Source organism: Lissotriton vulgaris, chromosome 9 (genome assembly GCF_964263255.1).
Source record: "Lissotriton vulgaris chromosome 9, aLisVul1.2, whole genome shotgun sequence".
NCBI classification, from domain to species: domain Eukaryota; kingdom Metazoa; phylum Chordata; class Amphibia; order Caudata; family Salamandridae; genus Lissotriton; species Lissotriton vulgaris.
Genome location: NC_141697.1, coordinates 186,244,935 through 186,267,950, shown reverse-complemented (window position 1 = coordinate 186,267,950; position 23,016 = coordinate 186,244,935). Strand labels below are relative to the sequence as shown.

Here is a 23,016-nt window from a genome sequence, read left to right as displayed (position 1 = left end):
GTCGGCGGCGCAACACGTGGCACCGACACCTCTGGAGCTGGCGTCGAAGGAGGATCCGAAGGTAGTATCGGTGCCGTACAAAGCCGAGAGGAAGGCCCACCAGACCGCGCCGGGGACTATACGGCGTAGAAAATCTCGGAGCTGGACACTGCCGTGATGGTGTCGCCGGCATGAAAGGCACAAAGGGTGCCTGGGCATAATGCTGAGGCACGCCCAAATTGAAGGCGAGCGGAACCACAGGAAACGAAGGTGCTCCGGAGGGGAAGGCTGCCTTGGTAAATACTCCATACATCGCATTTAAAAAATGCGTTGAATCTGAACTTGGAGTAGGAAATTGAGGATACTGAGTTGAGTCAGCATCCACACGAGGAGCATCTGACGTCGGAACAGTCAGATCCGCTGGCGGAGCCACAGGTTCAGCCTCGTGTACAGGAGAAGGATCATCCTGAACAGACAAGTCCTCCGAATCCTGTGAACCTTTCGGCGCCGGCGACCGCGCCGGAGTACCTTTTGGAGAAGGAGATCCTTCCGGATTCACCTGAGAAGATGGCGAAGGAGACACAAGGGCTTTCTGACTATTTCGAGGAGCTGGAGAAGGTGATCTCGAAGCCTTCCCCTTCGACGAACGGCGTTAAGAGCATGTCTCCTCTTTTTCTTGTGCTACCTCGTCTTCGACGCAAGCGAAGTCGATGACTTCGATCTTTTAAGTCCTCTCCTTTCCTTCTTTGCTTTTGCCATAAAAAGCTTGGCCTCCCGTTCTTTTCGAGCTTGTTCATTTTTCAACAGCTGGAACAGTCCTCCACGTCGTGATCCGATGACAAACACCATAAACAGACCTCATGGGGGTCAGTGATGGACATATGACCCCTACACTCTCTACAGGGCTTAAATCTGGACTTCCATAAAGACACCATCGCAAGGCAACAGTTAAAGTTGAAGAAACAACAAAGTATCTCAACACAGTAGGGAGAGTCCCAGAAAACCGTTACGCATCAATGGCGCGTAAAAAAAGGAACTGACGTCATCACACCAACGAGGCTCTCTTATGGCTCCAGTAACGTCATCCGGAGTCGTGAGCGGGCCGTAGCATTGAGACGTCCTCGTCGGCGTGGAGATCTAGGAAAAAGTTTCCACGGAATGTTGGCGTAGTGGATATTCATAAGGTGAGGAATCCACAGGCAGATACATCCATCAGAATAACGAGTTACTTACATTTGTAAATGCTTTCTCAGGTAGGCACTTTGTCTAACCGCAGATTTCTCACATCAGAATACTTCCCAGGTACCCGATTGGATCCGGAACCTTCTCTTCAGCCATGCTTTTGGGTGTCGTTATGTGGCGCTGTGTGGTCCGTACTGGCCCAACTTAACACTCCACAGACCTGGGAGGGCAGGGAGGAATCTCAGATTAGACAGAGGATACACCAAAAAGAGCACAGCAACTTGTTCTTCTGATAAATACTTCCAAATACAGATTCTTCACCATACAATAGATACTTAAGCAGTACCTCCCAGGCGTAGAGTCTGTGGAGTGGAATAAGAACAAAACATCCTGCAGGACATACTGGGAGAGAATTCCTTGCCGCCGGATCTGGCTGTCAAGAAACAAGTGCTTCATTAATGTATACATTGACACCACCCTCGCAATCTGACAGATGTCAAGAAAAGGAACTCCACAAGCAAATGCAATGGTTGCAGCCTGAACCCAGGTGGAATTGGCTTCTAAGACTTTACAGGCTGCTTTTCATCCAGCATGTAGCTGATCTTGATGCAGAAGACTATCAACCTCAAGAGGGTCCCCTTCTGCACAACCTTCCCTTTCTTCGTTCTGGAGAAAGCCACAAAAAACTGGTTGTCCGCACAGTGTTTCTTGGTAAGATCAACATAAAAGCTTAAAATCAACTTGTCCTCCAACTTGTTCAGGAAAAAGGTGATGTGAGGCCGTTGCACTTACAGTGTCTGGGGTTCACTTATGCACGAGCAGACAATCACAATGAGGATGACAGTTTCAAAGTCAAGAGATGAGCAAGCAACTATGCATAAGCTTAAGGGCATACGCATGAGAAACATCCAACTGGTGCATCAAGAACAGCTTGGGAGAGAACATGTGTGCAAACCTGTCATAAATTCTATCACAACAGGTGATTTAAGCAAGGATGGTTGATCAAGTAAATGCAGAAAGACCAAGAGGGCCGACAAATAACTTTTAATAATGTCCACTGGAAGGCCTTGCTGGGCCAAAGATGAAGCAAAAAAAGGATGTTTGATAGCTTTGCTTGCAAGGGACCAATATTATGAGTGCCACATCAGGCCACAAATTTATGCCACCGCCTTGCATATACTGATTTTGTGGAATGGTGATTAGCAGCAATGCACTTCAGGCTGCAGATAAGTCAATTGCCGCTGCTCAACCTCCACCCATGCAGGTGTGATTGTGCACATACAGGTGGAGGATCCTGCCTTGACGTTGTGACAGAAGATCCTTACCAAGTGGTAGCCTGATCCAAGGACAGATGCTCTGGGTATCACACTATCCTGATGCAATCCAGAGGCACTAGGATGACTTGGGCCTTGTTGTTCTTGGTCGTTTTCAGAACTCTGGGCATCCTGTGTTCAATTCCAGTCGGAATGCTTCTCCTAACGAGTGTTCTTTCAGAAACTCAAATTTGCTAAACTTCTGGCTTGCGTGTTCTCGTTAGTGATGAAAAGAAGCCAGGGTACTCCCCACTGCTGGAAAATGCCCTGTGCCATCTCTGGATGTTGATGCCACTCCTGAATCTGCTAGTCTGCTGTCGCAGTCAGGAACCGTGCCATGTAGTTCACAATCAGGGAAATGTCCTGGCACTGCAACCAATCCCAGACACGCAGAGTCTCCTGGCACTGGACCTCACTCCACCCTGGTTCTTGCAAAACCACATGTCAGAGGGGTCGTCTATGAGAACCTGTACCAGTCCTTCCTTGATAGATGGGGGTAAGGCCTTCAGAGCAAGACAAATGGCCTCCAATTCTAACAGATTGATGTGCAGCAGACCTTCTTATGAAGAGCAGAGTGCTCTGTTCTGCACAATGCCTACATAACCTTCCCAGCCAGGCAGGGTCTTACCCACTCAGTGGGGGAGAGGGGTCTGCAGGGGGATCAATTGTGGTCAAACCACCCCCACTACAGATCATGAGCCATTTCCTACAAGATCTGGATGACATTAGTCGGATTTTGTTGATGCTGGGCCCACTGGAACTTCAGATTCCATTGCAGAGCCACTTGGCATAGCGCGTACAAGGAGGATGCAGGAGGCGGAGTGGCCAATAAGTCTCAAAGCCAATGTCACCGTAAACCAGGACTGTGAAGGACTAAAACAGATCCAATGAACGGAAGCATCACCAAAGTTTACAGGTGCAACTCTGGCTCATTAATAGTGAACCCTAACAATATCAGGAGATTCACCATTGTCTAGAGCTGGTCTATGACTGACTGGGGCAAGTCTTCCCTCAACAAGCAGTTGTCAAGGATGGGAAAGACTGGTATCCATGACCTCCTTAGAAAGGCCACAACCACCTCCATCACCTTCGTGAGCATGGCGCTGGTGAGGCTGAGAGGGAGCACAACAAACTGAAAATGCTCTGGGTCTACTTTGAACCGAAGGAAAATCCATAGGACTTCATAAGGGGTTACCAAAATATGCATATTGCAGGTCTAACAACACCATCCACTTGGAGGGCTGCATGGCCAGCATTAAAATGTTCAATTTGTGCTTTCACAGGAAGGTATTTAGAGGTTTATGGTCTAAAATCAGATGGAGACCCATGCCCTTTTTCTGCACAAGGTAATAGTGAGAGTAACAACCCTTGAGTTTGGTACTCTCTCAATTGCACCCTTGAACCGTAGAGTTCAAGAGGTAGCTCTATATTATACTGTCATCAGAAAGGCTGCAGAGCTTTTAGACTTACAACTACCTACTGCTGAATTTGAGCCGAATTTACTGCTTGAAGTTTTGCATTCGCCTTCTTTCATAGTGGAGCCGTTGTTGCCTTTTATTGAAGCCTTAACGGAACCTATCCTGGAGATGTGACGTAAACCACTCTCTTCTCCTGCTGTGTCTAAATCTGTGGCAAGGGGGTATGGATCGGCTCCAGGAGACCCTCCTTTTCTTTCTACACATCCGTCTCCAGAAAGTCTGCAAGCGCATTTCCTCAGGCTCCTGCTAACAGGGATTCTAAAAAGTTGGAGCAATCGGCTAAAAAGGTCTTTTATTCTACTAGCATGGCACTAAAATCAACCATTGCTATCTGTTTGTTGGGACGTTACATACATGCGTTGATGGCGCCCAAGTTGCCGGATGAAGAGCGGGGAAATTTTATTGAAATCTGTCGGATGCTCAGGCTGCTGCTCGACAGGTTATACGGTCTGGCCTAGATAAGGCTGATTCGGTGGCCAGGGTTATGAGTTCCTCCATAGTTACCTACTGGTAACTTAGATCCTCTGGTTTTTCCCCAGACATACAGGCTACCCTTCTTGATTTGCCCTTTGATAGTTCAAAATTTTTTGGGGCGAAAGCTGATTCTGCTCTTCAAAGGTTCAAAGAGCACAAAGCCACAGCAAAATCCTTGGGATTACAAATCCAGTCATGGGGGTTTAGTTATAAGAAATATCAAGGGTTTGGGAGGCCCTCGGCAGCATAATTCTCTTTATAAGTCCTATAGAGGAAGAACCAGAGGTCGCCAATGTGGGTCGGCCCGCAATCTCTCCTCCTCGTCTTCTACCTCCCTTGCTCCCCCTGGTTATGTAGGAAAGCAACCCATAAATCCCCCATCCTGGATCTTGTGGGTCTTGTAGGGGGTCGGTTGTCTCACTTTCTACAGGGTTGGAAATCGGTCACGTCAGACCTTTGGGTTAAAACCTTGTAGAGAATGGGTACGCCCTTCCCTTTCGAGAATTTCCTCCACCTTACCCAGGTTTTTGTTCGGAGGACCATTTGCTTCTTCAGAAGGAGGTCCTTGCTTTATTACAAAAAGGTGCGATAGAGGTGGTTTCGGAGCAGGAAAGGGGTCAGGGATGCTACTCCCTGTATTTCCTGATCCCCAAAAAGGATGGCAGGTTACGTCCGATTCTGAAGCTCAGGATTTCGAATTTTTACCTGAAACGGGAGAAGTTGAAGATGCTGACCCTTGCTCAGCCTCTTCTGGCGCTGCAGCAAGAGGACTGGATGGTGTTTATCAATTTACAGGATGCATATTTTTACATCCCCATCCTGAAGTCGCACAGGAAGTATCTCCGTTTACAGTAGAGTCGCAGCACTACCAGTTTGCAGTCCTACCGTTTCGTCTTACTACTGCACCTCGAGTCTTCACAAAGGTGATGGCAGTGATGGCAGCTCATCTCAGGAGGTCGGGGTTTCCAGTTTTCCCTTATCTGGACAATTGCTGTTCAAAGCGGAGTCCCCAGAGATGGTGCTTCATCATCTGCGAGTAACAACTCAGCTGTTGTTCAACTTGGGCTTTTCAATAAATGTGCCCAAATCTCACCTGGTGCCTTCTCAGCGCAACCTGTTCATTGGGGCGGTACTGGATACTACTGTGCGTTGAGCTTTTCCACCTCCACAAAGAATTCTCTACATTCAGGAGATGATTCCTTTGTTTTATGATGGAGCGGTTGTTCCAGTCTTGAAAGTCCTTCGCCTGCTCGGTCTGTTCGCTTCTGGCATTCTATGGTTCAACTATGCATGCTGGCACCTCAGGGCACTCCAGTGGTGCCTCCGCAGGCAGTGGTATCAACACAACGGAGATCTCAGGGAGTCAGTCAGTAAATCTCCAGAGCCGCTGCAGTGTAGCTGTCTTGGTGGAGTGGGCAGGGCAACCTGTCTCCGAGGAAAGCCCTTTCAGCCTCCTCTGTCGGTGGCCAGAGTGATCACGGACGCCTCCACTCTAGGGTGGGGTGCTCATGTCGAGGTCAAAGGTCTTTGGTCTCCAGAGGAAAGGTTGCTTCACATCAACCCTCTGGAATTGCGGGGGATACGTTTGGCACTAAAGGCTTTCCTTCCTTCCCTTCACGGTCAGTCCGTTCAGGTCCTGACGGACAACACTACTGCGATGTGGTACATCAACAAACAGGGAGGTGTAGGGTCGTATCTGGTCCTGGGCTCAGAACCATCATATTTGTGTGTTTGCAAATCATCTAGCTGGTGTGCTGAATGTTCGTGCGGACAGTCTGTCGGCATTACTCAACCAATCACAAGTGGAGGCTTCATCCAGAGGTGGTCCATCACATCTTCGAGATGTGGGGATCTCCTCAGTTGTACCTGTTTACAACTCACGAGAACGTGAACTGCCCGTTGTTCTGCAGTCTCCAGTATCCGATGCTGGGGGACGCGTTTCAATTGGATTGGAACTTGCATCTCCTTTACACTTTTCCTCCCATACCCTTGATTCCACTGGTTCTGAGAAAGATTCGCCAAGACCGGGCCCAAGTTATATTGATTGCTCCAGATTGGCCAAGAAGGGTTCACCCCTCATCGCACCCTCCGCTCCATCTCCTTCTCAGGGCAGACCTCCTCTCACAGTCGCAGGATCAGGTTCTACACCCCCACCTCCAGAGCCTGCACCTTCATTCCTGGAGATTGAACGGGGCAACCTGAGTTCCTTCTCTCTCCCGCCGGATGTGGTGGATGTTATTTTATCGTCCAGGTGACACTCCACTAAGTCTATTTACTCTTCCAGATGGTCTAGATTTGTTAAATATTGTGGAGAGAGATCTTTTGATCCTTTAAAGGCCCACTTGTCAGATATTCTTCAGTTTTCACTGTTTTTGGCCCAGCAGGGTTGGGCTATTTGTCGGCTTTATCTGTGTTTCTTTGATTGCTGGATCAGCCGTCTTTGCCATTGTTTTGAGATTTATTAAGGGCCTTACCAATAGGTTTCCGTCTACTCTCTTTGTTATGCCTCAATGGGATTTAAATCTTGTTTTGACTTTCTTGATGGGTTCCCCGTTTTAACCCTTACATAGTTGTCCTTTGAGTCTCCTGTCTTTTAAAACGGTCTTTCTTGTGGCTATCAACTCAGCAAGGAGAGTGAGTGAGCTTCAGGCTCTCAGTTCAAAACCCCCGTTTTTGTCAATACATGCTGAAAGGATGGTTCTCAGGCCCAGGGCTGCTTTTCTGCCTAAGGTGGTTACTCCCTTTCATCTAGGGCAGTCCATTACCCTTCCTGTATTCCATCCTCCCCCTTCCAAGGAGGAGGAGAGACTTCACCACCTGGATCCAAAAAGAGCAGAGAGCTTTTATTTGGATAGGACTAAAGACTTGCGATTGGACGATCAGCTCTTTGTGGGCTATGTTGGACGCATGAAAGGCAGGGCTGTGCAAAATCTCACTCTTTCCAGATCGATTATCTTGTGCATCAAGATCTGCTACACCCTGGCTGGTAAAGAACTGCCTGAAGGTATTAGAGCTCATTCTACAAGGGCCAAGTCATCCAGTTCTGCTTTGGCCAGAGGTGTTCCTGTAGCTAACATTTATAAGGCTGCGACTTGGGCATCCCGCCATACTTTCTCAAAACTTTATTGCTTGGACTCCGAGATGAGGAGGGAGGGCCATTTTGTGCACTCTGTCCTGCATGACTTTTTGGTATAAAAGGGTGCACTCCCTCCTCCGGGAGTTGGACTGCTGTGGTATTCTATTCATAAGGTGAGGAATCCACAGCCAGATGTATCCATCAGAAGAACAAGTTACTTACCTTCGGTAAAGCTTTTTCTGGTGGATACAGTATCTGCCTGTGGATTCCTCACTGACCCACCCTTCTCCCCAATGTCCACCTTTGTATACCTTAAAGGTGGGATTGTTTAACATGTTGGTTTTGCATTGTCTTTTCTATCTGCATGTATGTGGTTTATAGGAAATGCTTTTATTCTTTGGCTTTCCTGTTGATTTTACACTATGTGTATGTGTTTGAATATTGTGTACTGTGTATACTTTCAATCTGTTGTCTGTCCACCTGTTCGCCTCAGATGCATGGAAAAAAGGGGTGGAACTGACGTCATCACTCCGACGAGGCTCTCTTATGGCTCCGGTAATGTCATGTGGAGTCAGAGCGTTGTGATGTCCTTGTGGGTGTGGAGAGCTAGGAAAAAGTTTCAGCGGAATGCTGGTGCAGGGGATATTCATAAGGTGAGGAATCCACAGGCAGATACTGTATCCACCAGAAAAAGCGTACCGAAGGTAAGTAACTTGTTCTTTACTACAATCCAGCTCTTACGAAAGGTATACAGAGATGAGTCTCCGATGTACTTCATTCTTGGAGCATGATCCTTCGCCCTCTAATCAGGCTGCCCGTACAGGAGGATCTTCAGTCGCAACAGCAGTGCAGGGTTTTGCACCAAAGCCTGCATTCCCTCCACCTTCATGCTTGGAGATTTTCTTCCCCTAGAAGTCTGTGATGTTATTCTGGCAGCCAGGCGTCCCTCGACAAAGAAAGCATATGCCTGCATTTAGAACAAGTTTGTGACACGACACCAGAGCTGAAGCTGGGCCAACTGCGTTAACTGGCGGAGTCCCTATCCTGGACATCTGTCAGGCAGCAGTGTGGGCAACAAAGTCAGGTCCATTTCCCTGCTGTAGACTGCAGGACTCCCCGCCACTAAACTCTGCCATGGCATCTCTCAAAACACAACTTCATGGTTAAGGCTTCCCTCTGTGAATACTAAAAACTGCTTCAGCTTTAAACAGCCAACCTGCCCTTTTCAGGAGCAGCTTTCTTTGAGTAGCATACAGAGGAATAGATTCTTCATATAAAAAATTAAGCTGCAATCCTTAATACCATTAGCTTGGAGTAACAAATTACTTCATGTAATGTAGACCCAAAGAACACCATTTTTTCCAACAGAGGGTTCAGAACTTGAGAAGACCCAACAGACAAGGGGCCAAAAGCATCTGTACCAAAGAAGAAAATCTACTCCATGGAAGACATTACTTGCCAGGGCAAGGAATTCCTTTGGTAATCACCATTGATGTTCCAAAACCCTGCTTTAGTTATCCAGTTTCTGTAAGGGGAGCAGTGATGTCTCATTTGGTATAGTGGAGGTCCATAACCACAGATAGATGGATATCACACATCATAAGACAAGGATACCTCATTTTCTTCAAAGCAATTCCAACGTCTGTCGTATCAAAACCAATGTTGAATCACCAACTCCCTGTACTAAAAGGAGAAAACTGGCTCCTAGTAGCCAAATGATTAGTGGAAAATGTTTTATCACAACAGGAAAACAAAAGAATGTACTCCAGGTATTTCCTGGTTCCCATACAAGAGTTACTAAAACCAATATCATCCAATAGTAGACCTCTGATTCATCAACAAATATGTCCTCAGAAGGAACTATTGGCTCAGTTCCATAGATCTGCAGGACACGGATTTTAACATTCCAGTTCTAGATCAACACAGAAAATAATTGAGATTCTTCGTATGAGATGCTTACAGGCAGTACTTCACTCTTGCATTCACACTCAGATCTACTCTCTGGACTTTCTTAGCGCATGGCAGATGTAGCAACCCATCTGAGTAAAGCAAGAGTATTTGTTTACACATTCGTGGACAGCTGGCTCATAAAGGCAGACTCAAGGGAGCTCAAAACTTCAATTCCACTCTAAACCTTCTTTAGTTTAGATCTGAAGATCAATATGGAGTTGTCCGGGTTAATTAGAGTTGAGCGTCTCACATACTTTGGACCAGAAATAGACTTAAAAAGAGAAAGTGTATCTTTTGTAGGCGAGAGTCTCCTCAATCCTAAGCAAATGCTTGGAAGGAAAACATTAATCCTACAGCTCAAGTCCCTTGTAGGATTTGTGGTATCAAGCATATGCGTAGTCCAAAATGCAAAACTGTTTATGGGACCTCTCCAACAGTGCCTCGTAAGAGAAACAAATGGAAGGACCATGTAATCCTAAAGCCCCAGGCTATACAGTCAGTAGCATGGAGGTACACCGATCAGAATCTCTTGAAAGGAGTATTCTTCCAAAAGAAAATTCCCAAACGAATCCTAGTGACTGATGCCTCCCTGTTAGGATGGGTGAGCCCACCTCAGTCGGCTGTCAATTCGAGATCTTTGGACAGTCAAATAAACGACTCAGCACGTCAGTCTATTGGAACTAAAGGCAGTTCACCTTGGCCAAAAGGCTTTTGTACGCTCCCTGGAAATGAAAAACTTCATTATTAAAAGGGCTACACAACAACCATGTATTACACCAACAAGCAAGGAGCACGAGATCAAGCGATTTAGCTGTTTTAGCTCAAAGGGCGAGGCCTTAGGCCTCGACCAGACGGAAATCTAACAGCAATACAAATCCCAGGAAATCAGACTCAAGAAGATTTCCTTAGTCGACATCACAAGGAAAATTGCAAACGTATCATGAGCAAAGTCATATGAAACACCTTTCAAGAATGGGGATTCCCGACATTAGATTTATTGGCACTGCAAGAAACAAAAAAATGCTGAGACTGTGTCCAGAGCACCAGAATTCATTGGATAAAGTACTTTTGACCAATTGTCCAACACCATTTGTCCATGGTGTTCCTCCCATTGCTCTCATTCCTACAGTGATTGCCAAATTAAGCAATTCTAAGATCAAAATCTTAATAGCTAGCCACAATCCTATTAAATTCCCAGAAGTATTGATGCCTTATGTGGTGTATCTAGACAAATCAAAGTTACACATCTCTTCTATAAAACGCCACCTGGCTGCTACAATGCCATACAGAAAGTCACCACAGCAGGTTTATTTGTTTAAGGTTCTAATAAGTAAGGATTTTTTTAGAAGGCCTCAAAAAGGTTCTTCCATCAGTAAAAAGGCCATCTCCAACATGGGAGCTCAGCTCATACTTTCAAGTTGAATGTTCTGTTCTTGTGAACCTATTGATAGAGCAACATTGCAGCAGCTCTCAGGGAAACTGCCTTTTTAGTTACAATGACTTCAGCTAGAGGACTGTGAGTTACAAGCTTAATCAGCAGAAGAACTATTTACTTTTTTTTTATTCCGATTGGGTTGTTTTGAGAACTGAGATTTTATTCTTACACAAAGTCATGTCTAATTTCCACATCAGCCCAACTATTACCATACCAACTTTCTTCCCCAACCCGTCTACACCCGCAGAGAGGGCTCTCCACTTTTGAGGTTTCATTTGTAAAAAAAAACTAGAAAAAGGAAACATTTGTTTATTGTGGTCAAATTAGGTAATGACTGGCCACGTTTTAACAATCCATCACAATTGGACAGTGGCTTGTATTTCCTTATGTTACCAATCTTCAAACAAACTATTACCAGGCAAACCTAGAACTCACTCCACAAGAGGGGGAACATGCTACCACCAAATGGAAAAGAAACATCTCTATTGCAGAGGTTTGTAGAGCCACAACATGGAAATCTGTCCATGCTTAAATAGGCACTATTGATACTGGGGAGATGGCTGTTCTTGCGGTCACTACCTTTCTATGAAATAGGACTGGTTCCTTTGGTGCACTTCAATGCGGTGAAACAAAATCGAAACATTAGAGGCTCCAAACCGTGCCGCAACTGCTGGAAGCAAATGTCCATCACAGAACCACATGATGTGTATCAGTTCTGCCTGGGATCCTGCCGCACTTCAAAGTTGTGTGACAAGTGCACTCTTATGCACTCGACGGTGATCTGGGACCACAAGGCAAAGCTCCACATTGCTCAACTCAATTATGTTGCGCTCAAGACATGAGTCCAGCTCCAAGTTTCCTGGGCTATCGTCAACTCTGCAGCAGATTACGTGGCTTTCATTATTGCGATACAGGTCCCCTCTGGAGTGCCTTCAGGCACTAAAGAGCTGCAGGACCCTCCAGTCGTATTACACTGGTGTGTCCCCCCATGTCCTCTGCCTCCTTAGAGCATGTTTGCAGGCCTATACCGGTTCCAGTACAGTCTTCCACTCCAGCTCCGAGATCCATGCTGGTTCTCCTTGCACTGAGACCGACCAGGATAGCACTGGAGTATGTATCATTTCGGTTCTCAATGCAACTTAAGCCGAAGCCCGGCCAATCTCGTGCTACAAGATTGCTAAAGCAGAACCTTTTTCAACATAAATCTAACCTAACCTCTCCACTGCAATTCCACTACCAAAAGAGACTCTATTCTCTTTTTAGCTCTTACTGTAACCATATGCAGGAACCAGGCAGGACCACTCAGGATACCAAGGAAGATTAAGATGAGGGAGATACTATGCTCCCTCCCCATTATACAGATGATGTATTAACTAGATCTGCAAAATGCCAATAGGTTGGGTGGATCCCCTGAAACCGAGATTGACTCACCACATTGACCATCAGCGGAGAAAAGTCTTTGTTTGCACAGGTGGACAGGAAGGCAACTGATGTACTAGAATTGCATTTGCTCCATCAAAACAAATTAAAATGCCCTCTTATTCTTCAGCCTCTGAGCCATTGTTACCTTTAAATGAGGCACTTACTGACACTTTAGTGGCTAGATAGTCAAAACCATGTTCTTGCCCATCAGCAGGCTAATAACCAGTGACATAGACTTGTGCCTTGCAGCCCATCTTTTCTGACTTAACACCCTACTCCTGAGGGCCTCAATGTGTAGGCTTTTATTTATTAGGTTAAACATAACTCTTTTCTGACCATTTCCCTATGGATGGGGAATCCAAACGGATTGACATATTTGGCAAGAAAATGTTTTCATCTGCGAGTTTCACCCCGAGGTCTTTAAAAGTTGTATGCTTGCTGGGCAGATACACACATACTCTCTGCGACACTGCCAGCAAGTTCTTGCCGGTGCTCCAATCAGTTCTTAGAGCCTCTTTTGCACAACCAATACACGACTAACAGGATGCAGCGCAGTTTGTGATTTGTGCTGGCATGGAATACTATGGATTGCATTGGAAAGGCTGTTGGTACCAGCGTGGCCTAGAGGAGGCATGCATGGATGCGTTCTACTGGATTTATTGGAGATGTGCAGGCCCATGCCAGGCTGGTAGGATCTTTCATTTCCTCCCTGGCTTGAGGCTTATTACATCAGAATATGGGCCTTAAAAGAAGTACAAAGAGGCAAAGCCCTATTCTTGAGTTCCTCTCTATCACATTTATATCTCACACTAGAATAAACTTTCGAGGAACACTTGCAAATCCTAATGCAGGAGGTACTTTTGCTCTCCAAATGGACTAACTAGCATGTATCTGACTCTGAGAAATGTGAGGTGTTACTTCTCATGCCTAAAAAAGATGGACATTTGCATCTAAATGTCTTCCTATTGAAGGACAAATTCAAGATACTCATCTTGGCTCAGATTCTTTCAGCTCTGGACGCAGGAAATTGTATGGTGTCATTGGAAATGGAGGATGCATATTTTCTTCTAACTCTACATGCCGGCCGTGCAAAGGGGACCAAGAACACTTTCATTACCTCTTGCTCCCCTTCAGCCTTACCTTGGCCCCACTGAGTTTACAAAGGTGATGGCAGTAGTCACTGTCTCTTTGAGGGTTGATAATGCATGTCTTCCTGTATTTTGAGAGACTGGCTGCTGAAGGCTTGTCTCACCACAGTCCATTTTAGACCACCTCCAGACAATAAGCAGTCTCTTAATATTGGTATTCAAGCAAAGTCACATTTGATCCCCTAACAGACTTGCTTTAAATGGGGCAGAACTGGATTCAGTGGCGTTCAAAGCCTTTCCCCCTGTCATGTCAGTTAAAGCACCTAGTGTGTCTGTGGTGTCTCAAGCACGACCACGACTCCAGGCCGTGCACGGTCTGCCGAGCCATGGCACCAAATGTTTTGAGGGAGCGGTCCCTTAAGCTGCTTTCTGCCAGACGGGTGACAACGGGTTGCACGACTTCTCTGAGATCCCGATTGAGAGGGAGGTCACGGAACCGCTCAAGGAGCTCCAAGTCCTCTTCTTTCCATACCCAGTCCTCAGGCCGTTCGGGAAAAGAAGCACAAAAAACACAAGTCGTCGAAGTGTACTTCGATTTCCCCTCAACTGTTGGCCATCGACGATCGAGGCATGGTTCTTCAGAGTCGTTGCCAGGGACCACTAGAGCCTCCCACCAGTTCCGGGATCTGGAGCGACCCGCTCAAATCAAAGAATTTTCCGAGGTCATTTGCAAAGTATTTGACCGGCCTTTGGGTCCCACTGGGAAAGAGTAGCCCCATTGGGTTCTGCACCGACTGCTCATGGACCAGTACCAGTGCTGGCTTACCACTGCGACCTTCCCCAGCCCTGACACTGTTGCTCTCGGCGCCAGCCCCATCCTGATACCCAATGACACAGAGGTGCATCGACCCACACCGATTCCGGCACTGACAGGACCACTGCGTCCTAGGTCAGATCCTTAGCCCTATTCTGAAGGGGTAGACAAGAAAGAAAAGTGGGTAGAGGTACCTGGACCTTTTGGAATACCAGTTTGAAGGTGATATGGACTGGTGGGAGGAACTCCGGGATGTCAGTGGTCTGGACACCTCCCCAGACACTGTTATGCTTTCTCCCCGTACCGTTGCTATGGATGAGGGAGCATCTTAGTCCAGGGTGAGGCTGAGGTGCTGGATCTCGAGTTGCTCTATGTGGCAGTCAAAACTAACATCTTGGGGTTTTACCCTATTCTATTCTCCCAAATTGCCATTGGAAATGTGCAGGCAGTTGCCAATGAGAGAAGAGAAAGAATTTATCACAGCCATGCGTGTGTTGAGCATAATCCGTATGGGTGACTGTTTTCTGGATGGGACAGTCAAGCAATGGGATACGCTTTACACAGCTTTCCCAGAAGCTTTCCTGTTTGCAAGATTTCATTTTTTCCGGGCAAGACATGCACTTCGAACAATACTGGTGGAGGACATTCTAGAACTACCTAAATGTACCTCTCTAACGTACCTGCTAAATGCACGACCCCTACAACACTTGATCTCGATATTGTACACACTTACAAACGAGGAGCCAGACCCTCCTGCTGCAAAATCGCTTCAGGAATAGCGCGCAGAATTACAGATAGATATTACTGATGAACAATGGGTATATTGCTGTAGGGACACAAAGACTATATCGCAAAATGGCAGACATCGCTTAATACACTATAAGTTTCTGCAGAGAATGTACTACACCCCAGTTCGTCTGCACAAGTGAGGGCTCTGCGATGATGACAAATGCATGAAATGTGGGGTGGCAGAGGCAAACTTCACGCGTCTAGCATAGGCCTGCTGGGGGATTCAGAGGCTTTGGGAGACGGTGCACATTGCATTGCAGGACATAGCGGGAGTAGGAATGAGATTGGCTCCCCTGGAAGCATTGCTAGGCTACACTAAGGAGTATCCCAAAGGCACAGGCAAATTATTAGCACTGGGTATCCTAATAGCAAAGCGCAGGATCGCTATGCGATGAATGAAGGGCCCCACACCCACGAAAGAGGAATGGTGTGGCGACCTACCTCGCTATAATACACACTCCGAAAACTTCAATGCACTTATGCCCACTTGCTTTAAGCCTAAAAATATTTGGCCCGTAACTAGGTTGAGGAAGAAACAGGGGAGGAACATGAGAGGACAGGGATTGGCTGAAACACTGAGGACGCTGCAGGGCTGCAGTGTGGACCTGTTTGAGTTGCCACTTATTGGGCTGGGCTGTTTCACACTGCTGCGAGAGAGGGATTGGGATGTACCCCCTAATTGTAAAATTATGTATGTGCATCAATGTATAAGGATACCACCAGTGTCAATGTAAAGTTGGAATTTCTCATTTTGCTGCAACTGTCGGGACAGACTCTGTTTTGTTTCGCTGCTGCTGTAAGTATTGCAATGATCAATACACATGTTTAAATATAAAATGAAAATAAAGTTAAACAAAAAAAAACTAACATCTTGATGAAAGTGCTACAGCTGGGAGCTTCCTCTTCAGAACACATTGCTCCCTTTTAATGAAGCACTGACGTTTGTCCTCCTGGGAACCTGGTCTAAGCCCAATTCAGGGGCTCCTGTAAACAGTACAATCACCCGCAGTCACCGAGCCGTACCTGGGGACCTGAGTTTCGTTACTCAACACCCGACCACTGAGAGCTTTGTAGTCCAAGCTTCTACGTCCCATGGCACATTCCCTGCCGCACCTCTGGACAAGGAAACCAATAGGCTGGACAGCTTGGGTAAGAAGATCTTTTTTTCCAACAGCCTTGCTTTGCGGTAGGTGAACACCACATGCTTATTGGGCCACTGCTCCAACACACTATGGGACACTGTTGCGCAAGTACTTCCATGGGTCTCGAAGGAGGCCCAGGCTGTGCTCTCCAAAGCAGTAACAGATGGGAGAGATACAGCAAAGTTTGCCATTAGTTATGGTTTGGATTCGACCAACTTGGTGGACAGAGTGTTTTTGACAACGGTGGTGCTTTGACGCCACACATGGCTGAGAACATTTGGCTTTTCAGGGGATGTCCAAGCTTCCCTCATGGACATGCCCTTTGATGGTTACAAGGCAGACTCTGGGCTGAAGCGCTTTGAGGATTCACGGGCGACGGCCAAGTCCTTTGGCCTCTCAGTTGCCCACTATCAACCCAGTCTGGCTCTTACCCCTTTTATAGCCACAGAAATGGTTTAACCACGCCTACCCTACCCCAGCCCCCACCCGATGTCAACTGCCCAGTCTGTGCTGATGCAAGGATGCTGTGCATACCAACCCCGTGGTTCGGGTAGTCAGAGGGCTGCCACAACCACCAATTATCCTGCATTTGCAGCCTCAAAGCCCTCTTAAACTTGCCCTACAAGATCATAGGCGTCAAGTTGGTTGCAGAATCCCCATCATCTCTGCCACTGGTAGACCATCACATCAGACAGATGCTCTCTTCCCTTGAAATACTTCCCTCCCCTTTACCTCCACTCACGATCGACTAATGGAGGATCATTTGTCCTTGCTCCGCGAGGAAGTTACAGCTCTTGGCCAAGGGAACCATAGAGAGGGTTCCGTGTCAGAAGTAGGCAGTGGTTGCTTTTCCCACTACTTTCTGGTCTACAAAAAGAACAAAGGGCTGTGCCCTATCTTCGATCTAAGAACCCTCAACCTCTTCCTTAAATTGGAGAAGTTCAAGATGCTTACTTTGGCTCAGGTACTGTCTGACCTGGACCCCTGAGACTTGATGGTAGCGTTGGACCTGCAGGATGCTTGCTTTCATATTTCCATCCTACCTGCCCATCGATGTTACCTGCGGTTTATGGTAGGCCACATGCATTTTCAATTCATCGTACTCCCATTTGGTCTTACCAGCGCCTCTCTGGTGTTCACCAAGGTGAGGGCTGTGGTCACAGCTCATCTGCACAGATCAAGGGTGCCTGTCTTGCCCTATCTTGACGACTGGTTTCTGAAGGCAGGATTGCTCAAGGCCTGTCTCTCCCACATCCATATTACTGCTAACCACCTGCGTTTGCTGGGGTTCACTATCAACGTGCTGAATTCACACTTGACTACTTCTCAGATGCTCCCTTTCATCTGAGCTGTACTGGACACATTGCAGTTTCGGGCTGGGGTTATATTCAGGCTATGATACTGATATTTCAGCCTCTATCCTGGGTTGTGGGGAGAATGACTGAGACTGCTGGGCTTCATGGCCTCCTGCATCCTGCTAGTGACATGCTGGATGGCATATGGGAGTTCAGCAGTGGGATCTGAAGTTCCAGTGGGCGCAGCACCAAGGGAATCTCCAACATGGTCCAGATCTCAGATGGAACTGCAAAAAACCTGCAGTGGAGGCTAACAACCAGCGATTGGGTCAGAGACTGAACTCTCTCCCTTTCCCAACCAGATCTCACAGTAGTGACGTATGCATCACTCCTGGGATGGGGCAGCCATCTGGGTGAGGTGGGTGTCAGGGGGCTCTGGTATCTTGTGTGGACTACACATAAACTTGCTGAAACTCCAAGCGATCCAACTGGCATTGAAAGCCTTTATCCTCTCCATCAAGGGAAGGCTGGGACAAGTGTTCACAGACAACACCACTGCCATGTGGTACTGCAACAAACAGGGCAGGTTGAGTCGTGGACCCTTCATCAAGGGTAACTGCTTGAGCAGCAGTGCATATCCCTGGTGGTTTCACACCTGGCAGGTTCCCTGAACGCCAGACCGGACTATCTCAGCCGTCAATGCCTAGCCGATCAAGAGTGGTGTCTCCATCCAGAGGTGGCGCAAGGTCTCTTTCAGCACTGGGGAGAGCCTTGATTAGATCTTTTTGCCTTCTCCAAGTCCGCACAATGTCATCAATTTTTTGCATGCTGGCGTTTCCAAAGCGGTTCTCGCTCTGAGATGGTTTTTGTCTAGAGTGGAGCCTAGGCCTCCTGTACACCTTTCTAACCATACCACTTCTGCGCGGAGTTCTCAAGAATATCCAGAACAACCGGGCCCAAATCATCCTTGTGGCTCTGGCAGACACTGGCATCCCGAGCTTCTCAGCATGAGCATTGATCCTCCATTCAGGCTGCCTCTTAGGGAGGATCTACGCTCGCAGCAGCGAGGGAGGGTCCCTCACCCAAACCTGTCTACTCTACACCTTCTTGTGTGGAGATAGAGCGTCGACAGTTGACAGCATTTGACCTTTCTCTTTAAGTCAGTCTGCATTGTTATATTGGCAGCCAGGCGTCCCTCCACCAAGACGGTATAAGCCTGCCATTGGAAGAAATTTGTATTATATTGTACAGAAAGGTCTTTTGACCCTCTTTCTGCATCCCTTTCGGATATTTTACTTTTTATTTTAACCCTTGCCCAGCAGGGCTCTGCGCTGGGCACTCTGAAAGGGTATCTTTCTGCCTTGTCCGCCTACATGTGGCTCCGGACATACGAACCTATGAGAGCCGAGTGAGGCTCTATCCAGAGTGAGTATTCCTCCCAGATTGAGTACTCCTCCTCCGTGGGTCTTCAGACTGAGCAGCATACTCGCCTGCCCTGTCCAGATCTCTTGGAGGAGTACTCACTCTGGATAGAGCCTAACTCAGCTCTCATACGTTCGTATGTTGCAATTCTTTGGCTTATTGTTCTGAGTGACACTCCACCGTTCACTATTTCGAGTCCATTCATCGTTTTTGACCATACTCTGGGAATTTACTCATTCCTGTATCATCCGGGACGGAAGTACAACCGGCAGAGAGATCAATCTACTTTCAGTTATTTCACCGTACGTGTGCACAGGCATCTGGTATAGACATTTGTGGACCTTGTGTCTGTTGATGGGTTCAGGGTTAACCCCCCCGCCTGTAGCACCGTACCTTATCAAGAACATTCTCATACAGATGTACACACAAGCAGGCGCCATTGCATACCACATGAATCTAAACCCTTCTTTCGCATCTCCTTTCGAACTGCTTCATATTTGTCCCCTCAATCTGCTCACCATCAAGACAGCCCTTCTAGTGACAGTCACATCTGCCCGGAGGGTGAGTGAGCTGCAGGCTTTATCATCCAAGCCTTCATTCCTGTCTATTTTCAGACCGGTTGGTGCTCAGCACTAGATCCTCTTTCATGCCGAAAGTGTTAACATCATTCATGTGGGCCAATCCATCACCTTGCTCACTTTTTATGCTACTCCGCGTTCCTCAAAAGAAGAGGAGCGACTCCGTCTGGACCCAAATAAAGCGTTGACGTTCTACCTTGACCGCAAACGTGAGATCTGGGGTGGATGACCAACTCTTCATGGGGTATGTTGCAGCAAAGAAGGGTCGGGCGGTACAGAAACATACCATTTTGCGCTGGGTTGTTCTCTGTATAGAAATCTGCTACACACTAGCAATGAAGCAGCCCCCTGAGGGCTTAAGGGCTTATTCCACCAGGGGTAAAGTTGCTACCACTGCATTAGTGCGTTGCGTACCAGTCCTGGACATCTGCCAGGCAGCAACGTGGTCATCCCTGCACACGTTCAGCATACACTACTGCCTGGATAGTCCGGGATGGGCACTTCACCCATTCTGTCCTGCAGGACCTTTTGGTTTAGAATTTGTCTGCAGCCCACCACCGTGGATGGCATTGCCTGGGTATCTATTCAAAGGTAAGGAATCTGCCGCTAGATGTCTCTATCAGATGAACAAGGTACATACCTTTGGTAACGCATTATCTGGTTGAGACCAGATCTAGCCACAGATTCCTTACCGATCCACCCATCCTTCCTGCTATGCAGACAACTTTCTAGAGTCAAGCCTGATCTCTTTCAGGGCCCTAGTTTGGACATACCAGTGACAGTGCACTTCATGGCTTTGCTCTCCTGGCGTGAAAAGTAACTGATGCCAACACGCAGAGATAGCGCCTTTGTAGGTGACGCAGACGTCACTTCCGATGCCAACAATGCAGTGTGGAGCCGATCGATGCCATCTACCAGCGCGCAGGGGTACTGCTCACACAAAAATCTTCCGGATCCAGTCTGATGCCTGAGAAAATCGAAGGTAGTGAATCTGCGGCTGGATCTTGTCTAGATAATGTGTTACCGAAGGTAAGTAACTTGTTGTTCATAATTTTCATTGTTTTGTGGACTAGATTAAAAATGGTCATTCTGCCTTTTATATTTGTATTGGAAATATATTTACGTTTTGGGGTGTGGGGTTAGATGAGTCAAATTTGGTAACTGGCCGGAATGATTGTAAGTTGTATGTATCTTATTTCTGTGAGGCAAATGCATAGAAGTCACAAATTATTGTTATTTGTAAAGATTTTTATTAATCGGCAAGTAAAACAGTATTTGATGGTTAACTGTATCCTCTGTTCATTGCAGGGTTGTGGTGTTAGAGAGCAGACCAACAGATAATCCTACAGCCCACAGCAATCTCTACATACTGGCTGGACATGAAAATAGTTACTAGGTTACAGCAATATCAACAGATATATATTATTATTGACATAGGAATATTCAACTTCCAACATAAAATTGTCAACTCAAAGGACGTTTTAACGGTGTATCTTGGTTTTCAGTTCAGTTTGTTAGAATAATTCTTTTGACAGGAAAATAGATCATTTTTATCTGGCTGCTGGAAACAGCTGTTCTGTCTCTCGCCACTGTGTGGCTGGTTTTATCAAGTTAGCTTAATAAAAGCTACTAAAGAAATGCTCCCTCCCTGTGTGTCATAATGATGTACAACTTATAAAGTGATATGGGTGCCTTAACATGTTACACACTTTATGATTTTGTATGAATACAGCAATAACGTTAGTACTTCAAAGTTGTTTTCCAATTTTGAGGCACAATACTTAATATTTTTCTGGGAGCTTTTGTATAACGGTGAGTTGTTTTTTTTAATCAAGGAAGCAGAAGTATTCTGTGAAATGTGATGTTAAATTTTTATTTATTAATCTGCTGCTAAAATGGGGTTATATATAACTTTTGGAACATAGGATTGCATAGCAGTTTAGTACATTAATCTGATTTTAGAATTGATGAAGTATGTAGCACAGTTCAAGACTTCAATTTGATTGTATTCTTTTTAACATGTATGTTCAGTTTTGTACAAAAAAGTGCTTTGTTGTTCTTTCCTAAGTTACCAGAAACATGAGCTTGCTTTTATCCGTGTGATGAGGGTGATGTTAAATGTAGGAAGCAGTATTTAAAACTGACTGTTCGTTCTTCTCGCCTTTTTAGGTCACTTCAGATATTGTCATTCTTATTTACCATTCCATCTAACATGTTTACAAATTAAAAACATGATGTTGGGGAGATTTATTACCCGGTTTAATATAGTATGTGTCTCGGCCTGTATTGTATTGTCTAGGTTTCAAATATGTAATGAATTCCTCTATTCATTACAAATGTTTATAATATATATATATATATATATATATATAATCTAGCAATTCAGAAAATACACCGCACTCTTCTCGGATGATTAAAGCAGTTTAATCCAGCTCAGAAAAACTTCCTTCACCTACGCGTTTCGAACAGTAAATGTTCCTGATCGCGGTAGTTATCGGCTTCCCAAATGTAATTGCCATATATACACAAATTCATGGCTTAAACGTATGTAGGGTAATCGATGATTGGCTTTAACTAAGCCTAGTACAAACTACCCCTCCCACAATGCCTCCTAACTGTCAGAGTGGGAAGGAGGGTATAAATAACAGAAAGTGAAAACGGACTTGTAACTACCGTGATCAGGAACATTTACTGTTCGAAACGCGTAGGTGAAGGAAGTTTTTCTGAGCTGGATTAAACTGCTTTAATCATCCGAGAAGAGTGCGGTGTATTTTCTGAATTGCTAGATAATAAATCACGAGTCTTGTCCTTGACTCGTCGCCTGCAACAGCTGACTGGCCGCTCCTCCTCAACCAAGGGACGTTTGCTTGTGAAATGTATATATATATATATATATATATATATATATATATATATATATATATATATATATATATGTATATGTGCAAAACACACAAATACAGAGGTCTGTGCTTTTTTTGCTCAAAGTTTTTAACATTGTTTTGAATAACATGCAGATAACTGCTACTTATTGTTGTTGGCAAGCATGCCCTTCGTTATGGTGTCCAAGTCACAACATGTCACACATTAATAAAAAATTTCAGAATGCTAAACATTTTTCAAATGTTTTAATGAATGGTGTTACTATAGGATTATTCGATTATTGAGAATTGAGGTCACAGTCTTAGTGTAAGCTGTCACAGAGTTTCCACAAGGCCAAAACAATCTGACCTCTAAATAAAATGATAGCCTGGCACAAGCAGCAGGCCACCCTCCGAGAAAATGCCTGTGGCATAAAATAACGTGTATTTGTAAAGCGCAAGTTCACCCCCAACGGGGTATATTGGTGCTGAATAACAGATGTTTATTGTTACCCAACTCAATGGTCCTCATTTTATCGACCTCAGATCGATAAAAGGCTGAGTGGACTCGCCGGTATTTAAACCTGTGGCCATGGGGTCAAACACCGGCCCCCGCAGTAGATGCATTGGTCTACTGCCAGACCCGGCTCAGTTTTTGGTTCTGGCTTCAACGTTGCTCTGTACCCTGCTACGTACCTTTATACTTTAAAGTGCACAG

General features: G+C 46.0%; 1 protein-coding gene across 1 annotated transcript in view; it reads left to right on the top strand.

Moving 5' to 3' along the window:
* The window catches only part of MAP4K5 (mitogen-activated protein kinase kinase kinase kinase 5), a 577,489-nt gene extending 555,784 nt beyond the window's left edge, over positions 1 to 21,705 (top strand). Inside the window, exon 32 of the mRNA XM_086937299.1 lies at positions 20,746 to 21,705. Within this exon, the coding sequence (XP_086793425.1) occupies positions 20,746 to 20,833 (88 nt within the window). The 3' untranslated portion in view covers positions 20,834 to 21,705. The remainder of the gene's footprint in view (positions 1 to 20,745) is intronic.
* Positions 21,706 to 23,016: the final 1,311 nt, after the last annotated feature.